Below are 12,255 nucleotides of genomic sequence, written 5' to 3'. Positions count from 1 at the left end.
CGTTTGATGACATCTTCCTCTCCCTCTCCCCCTCCTCACCCTTGCCCCCCTAACCCTGCACGCGCGCACACACACACACACACACACACACACACACACACACACACACGGTGTTGGGCTCCTGGCTCTGCCCAGAGGCCACACCCCTTGGGGGGGGGGGGAGCCAGGCTATTGTTATGGCTGAGATTCTTTCCTAAATGGAAAATCCTGAATTAGGGGGTAGCTGCTCTAATCTCTGTGGGGCTCACACACAGCCAGCCCGGAGCCTCCTCCTGTGGCAGTGGGGCCTTTCTGACGCACAGCACTGGGTCTCCTCCTCTTCCTGAACCCCGTTCCCTCATTGAGCCCCTCCCTTCTCTGAGCCCCCATCTCTTCTGTAAGCCCCCTTAAGCGTAACCCTTCACTCACTCAGCCTCCCTCCCCTAACAGCCCCCTTCCTGGAACCCATCTCCTCACAGACCCCCCTCCTTTTCTGCACCGCCCCTCCTCTCTAAGCCCCCCTCCCCCGAGCCCACCAGTCCCCCACCCCACCCCACCCCCAGCGACCCTTCCCCAGCCTCTTGCCCTTACTGAGACCCTGGCTCCCACTGTCCTCTTGGCCAATGTTCTCACTCTCACCCCTGCTGATCAAAAATCCCCTGCAGGCCTTTCTCAGATCCCCTCTCCTTTTTGAAAGCTTCCCACCCCACCCCAGGCAGAACAAATCGCTCCCCTCACACACATGACCCCTTGCTTTGTTCACGCCTCTGCCACCCCAGCAGACTAAGCTCCCCAAGAGCTAGGATCACGCCTGACCCATCTGCTGACCTCACAGCACCGAGCAAGTGCTCAAAACTATTTGTTCATGGGAGTGGAGAGTCAGACTGTGGGGTTAGAAAAAAAGATTGAGGCCAGAGGTGCCAGGAAGGGGTTTGTGGAGGGCGAGAGTCAGAGTCAGATTCATCTAATATTCACTGAGTGCCAGGTGCTTTCTCAGCCACCATCTCATTTCATTCTCATAATCTCAAAGAGCTAGGCTTTATCATTCCCATTTTACTCAAAAGGAGGCTCAGAGAGGTTAAGTTCTTGCTTGAGGCCACACAGCCAGTGAGTGGTAGACCAGGATTAGGATCAAAGGCAGGGGCCATGGTGTGGATGGCTGTGGGGTCAGGCTGTTGCTGGCTGGTGGGAGAGGAGAAACGCAACGTGCATCGGGGGTCTGAGGCTGGATCTCATTATTCCCTATACTGTCCAAAGCTGCACCCCATCCTCCCCACCACCTTCTCCTGGAAGAAGACGTTCTGACTCAGCCTATTACGGATCCACTTTCAAGGCGATCCGGGAATGAGGTCCCGGGGGAGGAAGGAAACCTCCTCAGACTGGGCGTCCCCCTCTGCCCAAGGTCCTGGCTCAGGGGCCGGAAGGAGCCACTTTAAGGATCTCCCTGGGGTCCCATGACCAGGAAGAGGGATGATCCAGTTCGTGGCAAGTGTGGCAGAGAGATGGCGGGGAGGGGGTGGGAGAGAGCCCAAGCAAGGCAGATGGAGCCCCACCTCGTCACCCTCTTCTGAACTCTGCTGACTCTTTCAGGAGTCCCTCTCCCAGTCACCCCCTGACCACAACTAGAGATTCCTGAGGTCAGAGTAGACCACTCCCCAGGATTGGAGCTGTATCTCCTCCCTCTGACTGGGGGCTCCTGAGTGCAGGACTGAGTCAGCCCCTCATCCAGGGGCTCTCCCAGGTCAGCACCTGTGTTACACTTGTCTGTTGAACGCCCTCTTCCTGTAGCCCAGCATCTGTCCTCAGCCCCCAGGAAACAGCCGGGAAGGGGGCCCCTGCCTGCCTTTCCACCCAACCCGGATGCTCCTTTAAGACCAAAGGGATGGGGGTTGCATCAAGAATCAGACACAAGCACCCCATCCTCCCCCTTCCCAGGCCAGGTTTCCTGCCATTGACAGCATCCTAGCTGGGCCCAGCCCAGCCTACTGCTGCTTAACCCCTTCATGACCAGATCTCAGGCTTACCAGTTTACACCCCCTCACCTTCATCTCTAAAATTAGGAGAATAAAATAACCCACTCCATGGAATTATTGTGAAGCTTGGCTACATTAATCAATGTATAATGTGCTGAGAATAGCACCTAGCTATATTCTTAATTGTGTGAGCTTGGATAAGTAATTTCACCTGTCTGAGCCTCTTTAAAATGGGGAAAATAATAGAAACTACTCTCCAAAGACTGTGACAAAATGAAAGCATTTTGTAAAGGCCTTTAATCACACAATGTGGAATTATTGCAGACAAAAGAAAACTCCCTTTAAACAGGTAATTAAAACCTCTTCCCAAACTCTTTCTCTCATTCGATGAGCAGAGTGCAGTGTCAAGGGCAGACTTGGAGATGGCTTTGGGTAAAATTTCTTTCCCTCTCTGATCCTGTTTCCTTACCTAAAAGTAGGGCTGGTCAACCCTGCTGGGCCCCCGTCTGACCCTTGGGAGGGTCAAAGGAGATTAGAGAGCACAGATGTGAAAGTGCTTTGCAAACATGAAAAAGTGCTAGAAGAGAGGATAAGGGACTTATGCAAAGTAGCCTGGAAGCCACCTTTGGGCTAGGGGTGCTGGCCTTTGAGGTGGAGGTGCTGGAGAGAGGGGAGGCGCTCCCTGGTACCAGCTCTTTGAGGACAGGGTTTCACATGGAGAGATGAGATTTCAGATGGGAAACCCATCAGCTCTAGATAGCCCCAAGTGGGGGGCAGGGAAGGAAGCCTGACAAAAGGATCTAGGTGTGGCCCCAGAACCAGCCCCTTAACCCCTCTTCCCATCCCATTCCATCTGTCTTCAGAGGATCTTGGGCAGAGACACTTCCAATGGGTTCCTGAGTGACCTTCATGCTAAAACTTGCTGGGACAGGCTCACTCTGCACATCTGCACATCTGCAGCACCACTGCCTACCGGCTGCAGATTCCTGGCCTCACCCTTAGGGAGAGCACATCAGACCAAGGCAGGTCTGAACCTGCCACCTACAGAGAAGGAAAACAAGGCAACCAGAATCCTGTTCTGCTTTCCCATTCAAATTGTAGGGGAGCATCTGCCAAGGCCAGGCAGAGGGAGCTGACCCTAGATGAATAACAATCCCACCCCCAACCTTTAAAGTAAGCTTGGGAATCAGGAGACATTAAGGGTCCTGGCTGGGCCCCAAGCTCATTGCGCCTCTGTGGCAAATCACTTAACCTGTCAGGGCCTGTTTGACCATCTGTAAAAATAAAGGAGCTGGACCTGGTCCACAGGTTCTTTCCAGCTCTGAGAAACAGTGATCAGGAAAGAGTTAACGGAGGCCAGGCTTTGGGTCAGGAAGGCAAGGGTTAATCTGGGGGGTGGAGGCTCTCTCCACTTTTCCTGTGGAGAGTGAGGTTTGGCTGCCACCAAAGTTACTTCCAGTCCCTGCTGTTCCTCCTGCCCTCAGTCTGGACCTGCCTAGGGAGCCCAGCAATTCAGCCTCCCCACACAGAGGTGAGCACATCCCGAGTCCAGGGCTGGGGTGGAGGGTACCCAGAGACCCAAGGACAGGAGGAGGCTGGCACCAAGCCAGTGAGCACAGACTGACGCCCTGCCCCGCCTCCAGAGCCAAAGCCTGGGGCAGAGTTGGGACCACTTACCCCAGGCCTGGGAGAAGGTGGGCAAAGGGATGGAGGGCACAGGAGGGCTCTGCCAGTTTCTAGGGTGGAAAGTCTGCGGCCGGGCATTGAAGCCAGCCCAGAAGGCAGGGAAGAGGCAGTCCACGGTAGACTATTTTGGTCCCTGTGTTTAGGGGCTTTTTATAGCCTCCTTCAGGGCTGAGGAGAGAAGGAAGGGACTGAGGGCACTTCTGAGGTCAAACGAGCACAGTGCCCTCCTGGGACCTTGGAATCTGACCCATTGCCCAATATAGTCCTTGGGAGACTGGGAGGGGACAAAGCCAGGTCTCCCTGCTGTCTGGGTTCCCAGTCACCAACTACTACGGGGCAGACCTAGGAGACACAAAATAGGGAGGGGTCGTGAGGGTCTCTCCCCTCCAAGACCTCCTCCTGGGGCCCTTCCCCCCATCCCTGGCTGGTCTCTTCTTTTGTTGCCTCCAGATCCAAGGTCCCCTCAGTCCCCAGGACTGATGTGTCCCTTTCAGCTGGCCCCAGGGAGGGGGGGGTGGGGTGGATGTGGAGCCATGTGGGTGGCCCATTCTGTTACTGCCAAGGGAAGATGTGGCAGCTCTTGATTTACAGCCCCTCCTAGCTCCATTCCCCAGAAGAAGCGAGGTAGAGGAGGACATCACCAGGTCCCAGGATGAGAAGGGGGCAGGGACCCTGAGGGCAGATTTCTGGGAGTGTAGATTACTGGGAATAATTAGTGGAAGGAGCTCTTTAGTGAGACCAAGGGGCCTGTCTCGAGTGGAAATGGCTTGGTTGTTCTAGCAGCAGGAATAGAAGCAAAATACCAGAAGGAAGTTCTGACAGGCAGTGAACTAGCTCTGGAGTGCAAGGCAAGAGACCCTAATTCAGTATGACCTGCAGAAGACCCCTCCTCTCCGAGCCAGTTTCCTCTAGTATGTAGTGGAAATGCATAAGTTAAACAAGGTGATGTTTACATTTGGATGTTCTATAATTCCCTTGGCAGGGGCACAGAGTGAGTGGCAGGTTGCTGGCCGACATGGCCAACATGCCCTGGTGACCACCTCCCTCTCCTTCCCCAGTTGGCTGCAATTACCAGAGGCTCCTACCCTGTGGTTATGTCCCTGACCTCGGGGCTTGGGGGCGGGAAGGGTGAGTCCTGCTGGAGCCAGCCTGTGGCTGGGGAGTCTTCTTGTCTTGGACTCAAAGCTGCCGGACTGGGAAGAGGTATTTTTTCCTGTTGAGGCCACTTTCGGGAATTGGGCCGGAACCAGCCCCATTTCCTTTTCCAAGTACCCTGCTTGCCGGTGCCTGCTGGTCCTGTGACAAGAGTGGGGCCCCCTCAAAGGGCTATTTGTTTCTGGGTGGCCATGGAAGCACCACTCAAGGCACTGAGGAAGGGGGTGGCCTGAGCCTCTGCCCCACACCCTCCGCCTGGGCCTGACACCTGACTTTCTTGGGTGGGGGAGGGGTGGCTGACTGATCCTGTGCCCAGAAAGGCCTGCAGAGGAGGGACCCGGATATCTCTTACCCTCTCCCTGAACATTTTTGTCTTCTTGCAGATCCCAGGGAGACCCAGCTAACTGCCCTGGGCTCCTCGCCTGGCTTCGAACCTTCAGCGGCATATGGGGCACTGTTGGGCCCAGTTCTGCTAAGATGCTCCTGGCGTCTCCCTCCACCCCGTCCAGGGCACGGACCCCTAGCGCCGTGGAGAGGCTGGAGGCCGACAAAGCCAAATATGTCAAGACGCACCAAGTGATAGCACGGCGCCAGGAGCCAGCCTTGCGCGGAGGGCCCGGGCCGCTTACCCCGCACCCCTGCAATGAGCTGGGGCGCCCTGCATCTCCCAGGACGCCCAGACCCGCCCGCCGGGGCAGCGGCAGGCGGCTGCCCAGGCCTGACTCCCTCATCTTCTACCGCCAGAAGCGGGACTGCAAGGCCTCGGTAAACAAGGAAAACGCCAAGGGCCAGGGGCTGGTGCGGCGCCTCTTCCCGGGAGCCCCCCGGGACACCACCTCGAGCACTCCGGATGCAGCCGAGCGACCCGCGGCTCCTGGGGGTTGGGCCGCCCCCCAAGATGCCCCGGAAGCGGCCGGAAAGCGGGCGCTGTGCCCCACGTGCTCGCTGCCCCTGTCGGAGAAGGAGCGCTTCTTCAACTACTGCGGCCTGGAGCGCGCGCTGGTGGAGGTGCTGGGCGCTGAGCGCTTCTCTCCGCAAAGCTGGGGCGCAGACGCCAGTCCCCAGCCCGGTACGTCGCCGCCGCTCGGCTCCGGGAACACCAGCGACTGGACGTCCAGCGACGGCGGCGCGGACTGCCGGGACGGTGCGGGCGGAGGCGGCGGCTCGGAGGCGGCGGGCTCGGCGCGGGATGGACGCCCCCCGGTGTCAGTAGTGGAGCGCAACGCGCGCGTCATCCAGTGGCTGTATGGCTGCCAGCGTGCACGCAGCCCCCCGCGCGAGTCCGAGGTGTGATAGTCGCCGCAGGGAAGCGGGATGCCGCGGGTCCGCGCGGGGGGACTGATGGGCACGGAGCTGGACCCGGGCACAGGCAGGAACGCAGTGCCTCCCACGCGCAGGGCGCCGTTGGGCAGACCCTTCCCTCTGGATCTCCCTCCGTGGGGGAACTGGACAAAATGATCTCGAAGGCCCTTTCCAACGCAGGCAGCGGAGGGAATAGCGGCCCTTCGCAGCAGGCCGAGGGAAGTAACGGCGGCCGCGTGGCCCCTGTGGAGGCCGGCTCTGGAGAGTAATGACTGAGGTGGAAAATGAGAGAACCTGCTGAATAAAGTTAAAATGTTATTTTAAATGGGTAGGTGTTTGGGTTGGGAGACAGATGTCGAGGAGGGGGACTGGACGGGTTTGCACGGTTAAGGGCAAAGGCTTTGGAGTGGGGTTCCAGGCTGACTATGTGACCGTGGTCGGGCACTTAACATCTCCCAGCCGCAGCTGCACCCCTCAGTAACAAAAAAGGGAAAGGGAGATGATCACAGAGTATTCTGAGATAGTCGTACAGTACATGGCATACAATATAACTACTACCGAATCAGTACTATAATATTATGATTCCCTAGTCAGTCCCAACTGATCTGGGAGCTGGGAATAGCACCTGTGAGGAGTCCTGGGGAGGTGTCTGCTCCGGGGATCTGGGGTCTCTATCCAGTCTTGAGGCCCACTGGCCTCTAAAGGCCCCCTTCCCGGTGCTTTGCTGCCGCCTTGTGGTCACTAGGTGTGAAGGGCTGTGGAGAATCGAGTTGGGGCAGTAAAGAAGGATCTTCCCAAACAGCAGATTCAAATCCTGTCGCTGCCTCCCTTTTCCTCGAGCACACACAAAGTCAACCTATTGTCCTCACAGGTTCACACCTGTAGGCCTTTGTTCAGCTCCTTCTCTCTTGCCTGGGTTACCTTTCCCTCTCTCTCCACTTATCCGTCTAAGATTAAAGCCTTACTGAATTCCCAACTCAAATCCTCTAAGCTTGTATTTTTGTGCTTCAACTTGAACTCTTGTCATCTTATGTGGAACCCACTTTCCTCAGTAGAAGAGCCGCGTACATAGTAGGGGCACTGGCAAGGTTTGTTGAATTACAAGAGGCTGGACATGGCGATGGAGCCTTCTGAGGCTCCCCAGCTTCCTGCAAGTTGTACCTTGAATCTAACACATCCATCGTGATACCTCAGCTAGCTCTGGTCCTTTTCTCCCTGTATATTTGTGGGGAGAGGGGGAGAAGACCCCTCCCTCTGGATCCCGCTCCGAGGTCACCTCACCCAAGAGCTGCCTCCCCCGAGTCCGGACAAAAGCACGCAGTCACACCGGGTGCCAGGTCAGGGGCTTTTATGGGGGTCGGGGAGCGGGCTCCCAGTTCGACGGGCCGGCTAGTCGCCCTTGGACGCAGCCTTCACCCTCATCTCGGCCAGTTTGTGGGTGAGGAAGCCCCACTTGAAGCCGGTTGCAGGGTCGGCCTCCCGCGGCCCCGGGCGCTCGGCGGCCTCCTCCGCAGCCTCTTCCTCAGGTTCGGGTTCCCGCTCCGGGGTGGGCTCGGCGCCGCGCAGCATGGACGCCGCCGCCTTCTGCTGCTGCTGCCACCTGCTGGCGAACGCGTCCCAGAATCCCGGCGCGCGCGGCTCCGCCTCGGCCGCCGCCTGCGAGGGGGGCCGCGCCGCCAGCGGGCTGCGGGAGAAGAGCGGGGTCAGGGGACGCGCCGAGAGGCTCAGGAGAGGAACACGGAGAGGAGGCGGGGACTTGAGGCCAGGCGCTAAAGGACGAGGTCAGGGACTGGGGTAAAGAGCGGGGTCAGATGACTAGAGGGGCCCGGGAGAGGTCAGGGCCAGGAGGCAAGGAGCCGGCCCACTGGGGAAGGGACTGGGTGGCACAGGGTTTGGGAAGAGGGGACTGGGGCCCGGATCCCGGGACACAGCAGGGTCAAGATCTGGGGAAGAGTCTCTGGGAGACAGGAGCGGGGCCACAGCAGCAGAGTAAGAAGCGCCGGGTTGACAAACCACCCACCGGAGCGCGGAGAGAGGGGCGGGTCCCAAGAGTGCGTGGGCGGGGAATGGGCGGGGCCAGGCTCTGGAGGTGGGGCTCCGGGAAAAGAGGCGGGGCCGGAGAGGGGTCAGGTATCCGGCCAAAGGAAAGGGGGGGCTAGCAAAGGTGGGGACCCTGGAGAGAAAGCAGGAGGAAAGGAGAAAGGCCTAGATCAGAGGCTTGGGGGAAAAGGGGACTCGGGGACGCAGCAGAGAGATGTGGGGGTAGGACAATCAAGGAGGGCCTTGAGGCTCAGGTCTGGGGAAGAGTCCTTACAGAGCCAGGAGGGAGAGGGGAAGAAAGTCTGGAAGGAAGAAAGGCACCCTGCCGCTGGAGGGATGGCTGGGTCTGGGGGACCCTAGGGGAGAAAGGGATAGAAGAGTGGCAAAGGACTGGGCAGGGGTGTGTGTGTGCGTGTGTGAGAGAGAGAGAGAGAATGGGGCATGTGTGCAAGAGAGAGGGCTCAGAGGGGGGCTGAGGCCTTCAGTCCTGACCCACTTCACAGCATCAAAGACCTTCTAAGACAGTGGTTCCCAAACTAGGAGCCTCCTGAAAATACAGAGCCCAGGCCTCAGCCCACACCTGCTGAATCAGAATTCTGGAGTAAGATGTGTTTGACACAAGCTCCCGGAGAGGATGAGGGTTAGGCCAATATTGAGGAACCACTGATCTGAACCACTCTGTGTTCCAAATACTTAAAGGTTCTTTCTTCTGTTCACTGATTCTGGGGAAATGATCCCTCCCATGTGGATAGGTAGAGAGATGGCATTCAAGAGCCCATAAATATCTTTTAGCACCCCAATCTAAACAGTTGGGAAGTTCTTCCTAAGATCTAACCTAATTTCCCAGTGTTGCTGATTTGGCCTTTTTCCTGCTTAGAGAAAGGCAAACAGCAGGGACTGCCCCTTCCTAGTCCTCTGTGGTCTGAAATACAAACAGGCCAGATGGAAAGAACAGGGAGAAGAGATCCCAGGCCCCTCCCAGGATGCCCACCCCCATCCCCCCCCACACACACACACATACTGATCTGCACAGGGCTCCGGTGGCAGCAGCTTGTCTTCATCTTCTTTGTTAAACAGAGATGACATGGTCAGCCAACCTTTCACCCCAACTCCCTGAACCTAGGACAGAAGGGCTGTGAGTTAGGCAAGGGTGTCAGGACAACCTCCCAGGGCTCCACAGCAGCTTCTGCCAGGCTCCCCAGGGGCAGGACCAGGTCGGTGGTGGAAGAAGGGAGAAGAACTCACCCGGCGGGCCAGCTGTGACATGGGAGTGAAGGCCTCTTCGGCTGGTTCTGCTGCCCCAGACTCCACCAAGGCTGGGTTCTCCCTCTGGGACACAAGATCCCCACCTGGCATGAGAGAGGCTCCAGAGGAGTGGGAGCCACCCCACTGCAAGCCAGGCACACACACACACAGACCAGGCACACCAACCCTACAGAAGTAAGCACACACCTGTACACCTCACACCCTCTACAAGGACACATGGGAATGCATACAGGTTTACTTCAACACCGAGCTACATGGTCAAACACACACACCTGTGCAGTCAATCCCTGCAGACACCCTGAGCACATAAACCTGCCTACCCACAGACACACTGTCACACCCATACATACCCAAGACATATGGACAATGGCATGCACACTGACTAGTAACAAACCCGTACATGAGCATGCCTCCACCTGGCTACATATCTTCACACCTGTACATAGATGTATGTACATGAACACACACACAGTTATACCATTTACACCTGTGCATGTGTACACTTATAAGACTGCAGACAGCTCTACAGAGACCCACCTGCAGCACATGGAACCTCTCCACTCACACACAGACACTAGGACACAAATGTACACACACTCCTTGTAGTGGTTTGTATTGTGTCCCCAAAATGATATGTCCAAGATCTAATCACTTGAACTGTGAATGTGACCTTATTTGGAAATAGGGTCTTTGTTCAAGTTAAGATGAGGTCATTCTGTGTTAGGGTGGGCCCTAATCCATGACTGCTGGCCTTATAAGAAAAGGAGAGGTCATGCAGAGACACACACAGAGGGAAGACAGAGGCAAAAATTGGAGTGATGCAGCTACAAGCCAAGGAATGCCAGGCGGGGACTGCCAGCAGAAACTAGGAAGGCACAATGAAAGATTCTTCCCTACAGCCTTCAGAGGGAGCATGGTCCTGAGGACGCCTTCATTTCAGACTTTGAGCATCCAGAACTTTAGGGAATAAGTTTCTGTTCCTTTAAGCCACCCAGTTTGTGACAATTTGTTTCGACAACCCCAGGAAATCAATACACACCCAAACTCACATGTGTATGCACATACACACGGAAGTATGCAGACATAGAATTCTGCCCAAAATGTATACGCCTTAAAAGACCTGTACCCAGTTTACCCCTGCACATATACCTTCACTGGGGATGCCACACAGATGTCAATACCAGTACTCACCCATGGACATTTCTTTGCAAGCTCAACATTGGATGCCAGCCTGTCTAGAGACCTATTCAGAGGATACCCCTGCCACATCTATTTGCTCAACTGCCACTTACCACAGCCTCTAGACATAAGACTGTACCCAGTTTCAGAGCCCTGTTCAATTTTTTTATGTCAGAATAAAGCATGGGCCAAGTATGGCTTTGATCTGATGCTGCCACAGTGACCCACAGAGTTTACGTTCCACTTCCCTTCCCTCTAGTAACAGGGGGCTTGCTACCTCTAGAGGCAAACCACGCCAGTTCTGCTCAGTTCTGTCCATTAGAAAGTTGTGTCAAGCTGAAATGTACCCATGTGATAACTGCCTACTGGTCCTAGGAGCGTGTTTTCCACATGGCATCCTTCAAGATCTTTGGAGACTGTGGCCACTACTCCAATCCCCTCACCCCAAATCTCTTCTTCCTCAGTTTTCCCAAAGTTTTCTTGGATGTCCTGGCTTTCTGACATGACACTCTATCATACCTTTGCCATACCCTGAATGTACCAATGGTTTCTGCATAAATGTGTCTGTCTCTCTCAGACCCTACCCCTTGCTCTCAGTATCTCCCACTCCTGCTGTCCCTATGCCCAGGCCCCACCCAGCAGGATGCCACTCACCTCCTCTGCCAGGTCCTCCTCAGATTCCCCACTCAGAGTCTGCAACACTTTGGACTTGTAGGTTTTCCAAAAGGCCTGGTTCATGGCTGCAGGGGCACGGACCTGGCATCCAGGCACAGGAAGGTAGAGGCTCAGTGGGTACCCAGTGCCTCTGGCTCCAGAAACTTGGCGAGGTCGAGACGCTGTCCCAGGGATCAGGTAACTTCATTAAAGATGCACCAGCCTCCCTCAGCTGGCACAGTGCCCAGCAAGTGAACCCAATCCAAAGGAGTCTGGAGTGGGGGGGCAGGACAGAGCAGGCTTCCGCCACCTCAGCCCTTTCTGCTGACCCATCTTGATCAAGAATCATGAAGGAATCTCTCCCCTCAGAGGCTGATCTCTTGGAATGGCTCTGGAAAAATCATCTTTCTCATTCATCAAGTCCTTGGGCGCCAGTCCCATCCTGGTGCCCCTATCACTGTATCCATGCCAGCTGGGCCTCAGCAGCCCTCACCCCCCTAGTGTCCCCACTCAGCCTTTGCAAATTGGAGTGGGAAGTTCCACAGATCCCAGACAGCGCCCTGGGCTTACATTTCACTGCTTTGTCTGGGCTGGAAACTGATTCCCACTCCCTGGGGATGCACGTACCAGTCTCCCTGTTTCCTGGCAATAGGTTCCAAAGAGCTGGAGCCCCTGAATTATTGCTGAGTACCTCTGGCCCTAGTCTGGGAGCCAGCTCTGGTCAGCCTGGGAGGCACCAGGCTCTGGTGGATGGGGAAAGGCTCTCTGGCCCCCTACCCACCCTGGATGTGCCACAACTGGGCAGTCTCTTTGCCTCTGCTGCCAACTCACAGCTGGGGAGTGCACAGCTCAGAGAAAAGAGGCAAAGATGGGGAGGTCCTTTTCTGAGCACCTCCTCTTTCTGTGACAGGCGCTGGCTCCTCCTGAGCCAAACAGGATGCCTGAGTACCATTAACCCCGGGGGCGGATTAGGCTGGGGGTGGATGGAGACCCGAGGAGATAGCTAGGGGACCGTGAGAGG

The 12,255-nt window shown here is 56.3% G+C and overlaps 2 protein-coding genes across 5 annotated transcripts; one reads left to right on the top strand and one right to left on the bottom strand.

Annotated features, from left to right (window-relative positions):
• Positions 1-3,378: 3,378 nt before the first annotated feature.
• FAM110D (family with sequence similarity 110 member D) lies at positions 3,379-7,077 on the top strand. 2 transcript variants are annotated; one of them, XM_037828088.1, is made up of 2 exons: positions 3,379-3,483; positions 5,177-7,077. In XM_037828088.1, exon 2 carries the CDS (start codon positions 5,271-5,273, stop codon positions 6,084-6,086), a length of 816 nt encoding a protein of 271 aa, XP_037684016.1. In that variant the 5' UTR covers positions 3,379-3,483; positions 5,177-5,270; the 3' UTR covers positions 6,087-7,077. The 2 variants fall into 2 exon arrangements, with proteins under 2 accessions (XP_037684016.1, XP_037684017.1); XM_037828089.1 differs by lacking the exon at positions 3,379-3,483 and adding an exon at positions 4,496-4,580.
• A 356-nt stretch (positions 7,078-7,433) lies between these two features.
• Positions 7,434-12,101, bottom strand: C2H1orf232 (chromosome 2 C1orf232 homolog). Of its 3 annotated transcripts, XM_037828091.1 has the most exons (5): positions 11,862-12,101; positions 11,235-11,336; positions 9,381-9,464; positions 9,157-9,254; positions 7,434-7,779 (listed from the first exon to the last, which is right to left on the bottom strand). In XM_037828091.1, exons 2-5 carry the CDS (start codon positions 11,316-11,318, stop codon positions 7,485-7,487), a joined length of 561 nt encoding a protein of 186 aa, XP_037684019.1. In that variant the 5' UTR covers positions 11,319-11,336; positions 11,862-12,101; the 3' UTR covers positions 7,434-7,484. The 3 variants fall into 3 exon arrangements, with proteins under 3 accessions (XP_037684019.1, XP_037684018.1, XP_037684020.1); XM_037828090.1 differs by having other exon boundaries at positions 11,235-12,101; XM_037828092.1 differs by lacking the exon at positions 9,381-9,464 and having other exon boundaries at positions 11,235-12,101.
• Between the last annotated feature and the right edge of the window lie 154 nt (positions 12,102-12,255).

This window comes from Choloepus didactylus, chromosome 2 (assembly GCF_015220235.1).
Source record: "Choloepus didactylus isolate mChoDid1 chromosome 2, mChoDid1.pri, whole genome shotgun sequence".
Lineage (NCBI taxonomy): Eukaryota > Metazoa > Chordata > Mammalia > Pilosa > Megalonychidae > Choloepus > Choloepus didactylus.
The sequence above is the reverse complement of the archived record's forward strand: the minus strand, read 5'-3'. Positions and strand labels throughout refer to the sequence as shown.